Here is a 1,771-nt window from a genome sequence, read left to right on the forward strand (position 1 = left end):
TGCCCTGCTTCCTGCTCCTAACTCCTGCTGTCTGTCCACCTTGAGGGAAACACACTTTGCCACCCCGGGCCAATCTCCAGCTCTTGGGCCCTCTCTGTGTCCAGTTCTCGAGGGCTGCCTGCCTGATGTGGGTCAGGTGAGCAGACAGCCGGCCTTACCTGAGGCAGGGACAGGGTGCCTTGGGCAGGGGGCGGGGCACAGTGCTGCGGTCTCTGGGGACCGTGTGCAGGACCCGGCCTCTCTGCCACCTGGAATAAAGTTCCTGTCCCGGTGGCCGCTGTGAACCACTTTCTCTGGGGGTCGGCCGGCCCCCGCCCCGGCCTCTGGGAGCACCGACCCCATCCTCTCTCTGCAGTTCATGGGCTCCCATGGAAACGACGCTGCAAGAGATGTGTATGAGTCCAAAGTGCCTGCCTTCTACTACCGGCCCACGTCGTCCGACTGTCAGTAAGTCACCAAGCGCTTCCGGACCCAGAAGACGGAAATGGGGGGTGGCCCGAGCCAGTGGCTGGGTGGTGGGGCCCTTGCCGGGGGCCCTTGAGTGCCCCCGGGGGTCTGAGGAGGATGCTGAGAAGCTGCAGCTGGGGGGCCTGCCTCTCTCAGCACCCCCTGGGCCTCCCCCCCAGTGTTGCTAGAGCTGTGTTCCCTCCCTCCCTGGGCATCACCGCCCAGGATGCCTCGGCCTCTCTGCTTCCAGCACGGGACCGGCCCTGGGGTGTCACCCAGATCCCGGACCACCACCCCCCCACCCCCCCGTGCCCAGGGTCCATGGCGGCAGCCACGGCTTGGACAAGCATGGCACTTTTGTGACACGGGCGATCCCGGGGCCCTGAGGGTAGAGCGAGTTTCTCGGGGCAACGCAGATCCCAGCAGATGAGCTGGAACCAGCACTTGGGGCATGGGCTCTATGCTGGGGAATTCCTGCTCCCAGGGGGGCAGGTGGGGGCCTCTATGCACCGCCACCGCGCTCCTGGCAGGGGCTGCAGGGGCCACACGCCTGGTTACCCCCTGCCCTCCTGGCCCCGGGTGGCGGTAGCCCGTCTGGCCCACAACCCAGCCCCATGTTTGCAGTGGGTTGAGGGGCTCGAGGGCCTCGTCTGCCCTCAGCTCCTGAGAACGTGGGGCGGGCCCGGGACTCCTTGGCCGCGAGAGATGGAGTGTGGGCCCTGCCTCCCTGGTTGCCGGGCCTCACATGCAGTAGGAACCCTGTTGCTGCTGCTCCCCTGGGGCAGGAGGCTGGACAGATGCCTCAGGAGGGCCGGGTCCTCCTGGCCGTGGGGTTCCTGGTGCCCCAGCGGCCTGGGAAGCATCTGCCAAGCAGCATGGGGAACCCTTCCTGTGCCTGCTCCTGGGGCGTCATCCTGCTGTGGCCGCCAGGGGCCTCCGTGCCAGCCCGTCCATGCCAGGGCCAGGGCCTGGGACCTCCTGGGTCCCCTGTGGGACAGGGTGCAGACGAGGCCACAGAGTGGTTGTCAGCAAAATGGTCCAGCTTCAAAACTGTCCCACTGACACGCAGGGGCCTGGCTCGCACACATGTCTGAACAGCCACACGTGTCCTTCCAGTGTCACAGATGAATGTGGGGGGGACTGGGGTCCTACAGCTAGACTCCGTCCGGGGTTGAATGGTGTCCCTCAGAAGGCAGGGCAGGCCTAAACCCCAACACCTTATTTGGGAACCAGGTCTTTGCCAATGACAGGAAGGCGGGGGAATGAGGCCTTCCTGATGTCGGGTAGCCTGGCTGGGGGGGGGCGGGGATGGGAGGGAAGGGGG

General features: G+C 66.2%; 1 protein-coding gene across 1 annotated transcript in view; it reads left to right on the plus strand.

Moving 5' to 3' along the window:
* Positions 1-1,771, plus strand: part of ADAP1 (ArfGAP with dual PH domains 1) — a 26,721-nt gene that overhangs the window by 7,054 nt on the left and 17,896 nt on the right. The window contains exon 3 of the mRNA XM_077758797.1: positions 356-447. Within this exon, the coding sequence (XP_077614923.1) occupies positions 359-447 (89 nt within the window). The 5' untranslated portion in view covers positions 356-358. The remainder of the gene's footprint in view (positions 1-355; positions 448-1,771) is intronic.

This window comes from Crocuta crocuta, unplaced genomic scaffold, assembly GCF_008692635.1.
Source record: "Crocuta crocuta isolate KB4526 unplaced genomic scaffold, BGI_CrCroc_1.0 scaffold273, whole genome shotgun sequence".
Classification (NCBI taxonomy): domain Eukaryota; kingdom Metazoa; phylum Chordata; class Mammalia; order Carnivora; family Hyaenidae; genus Crocuta; species Crocuta crocuta.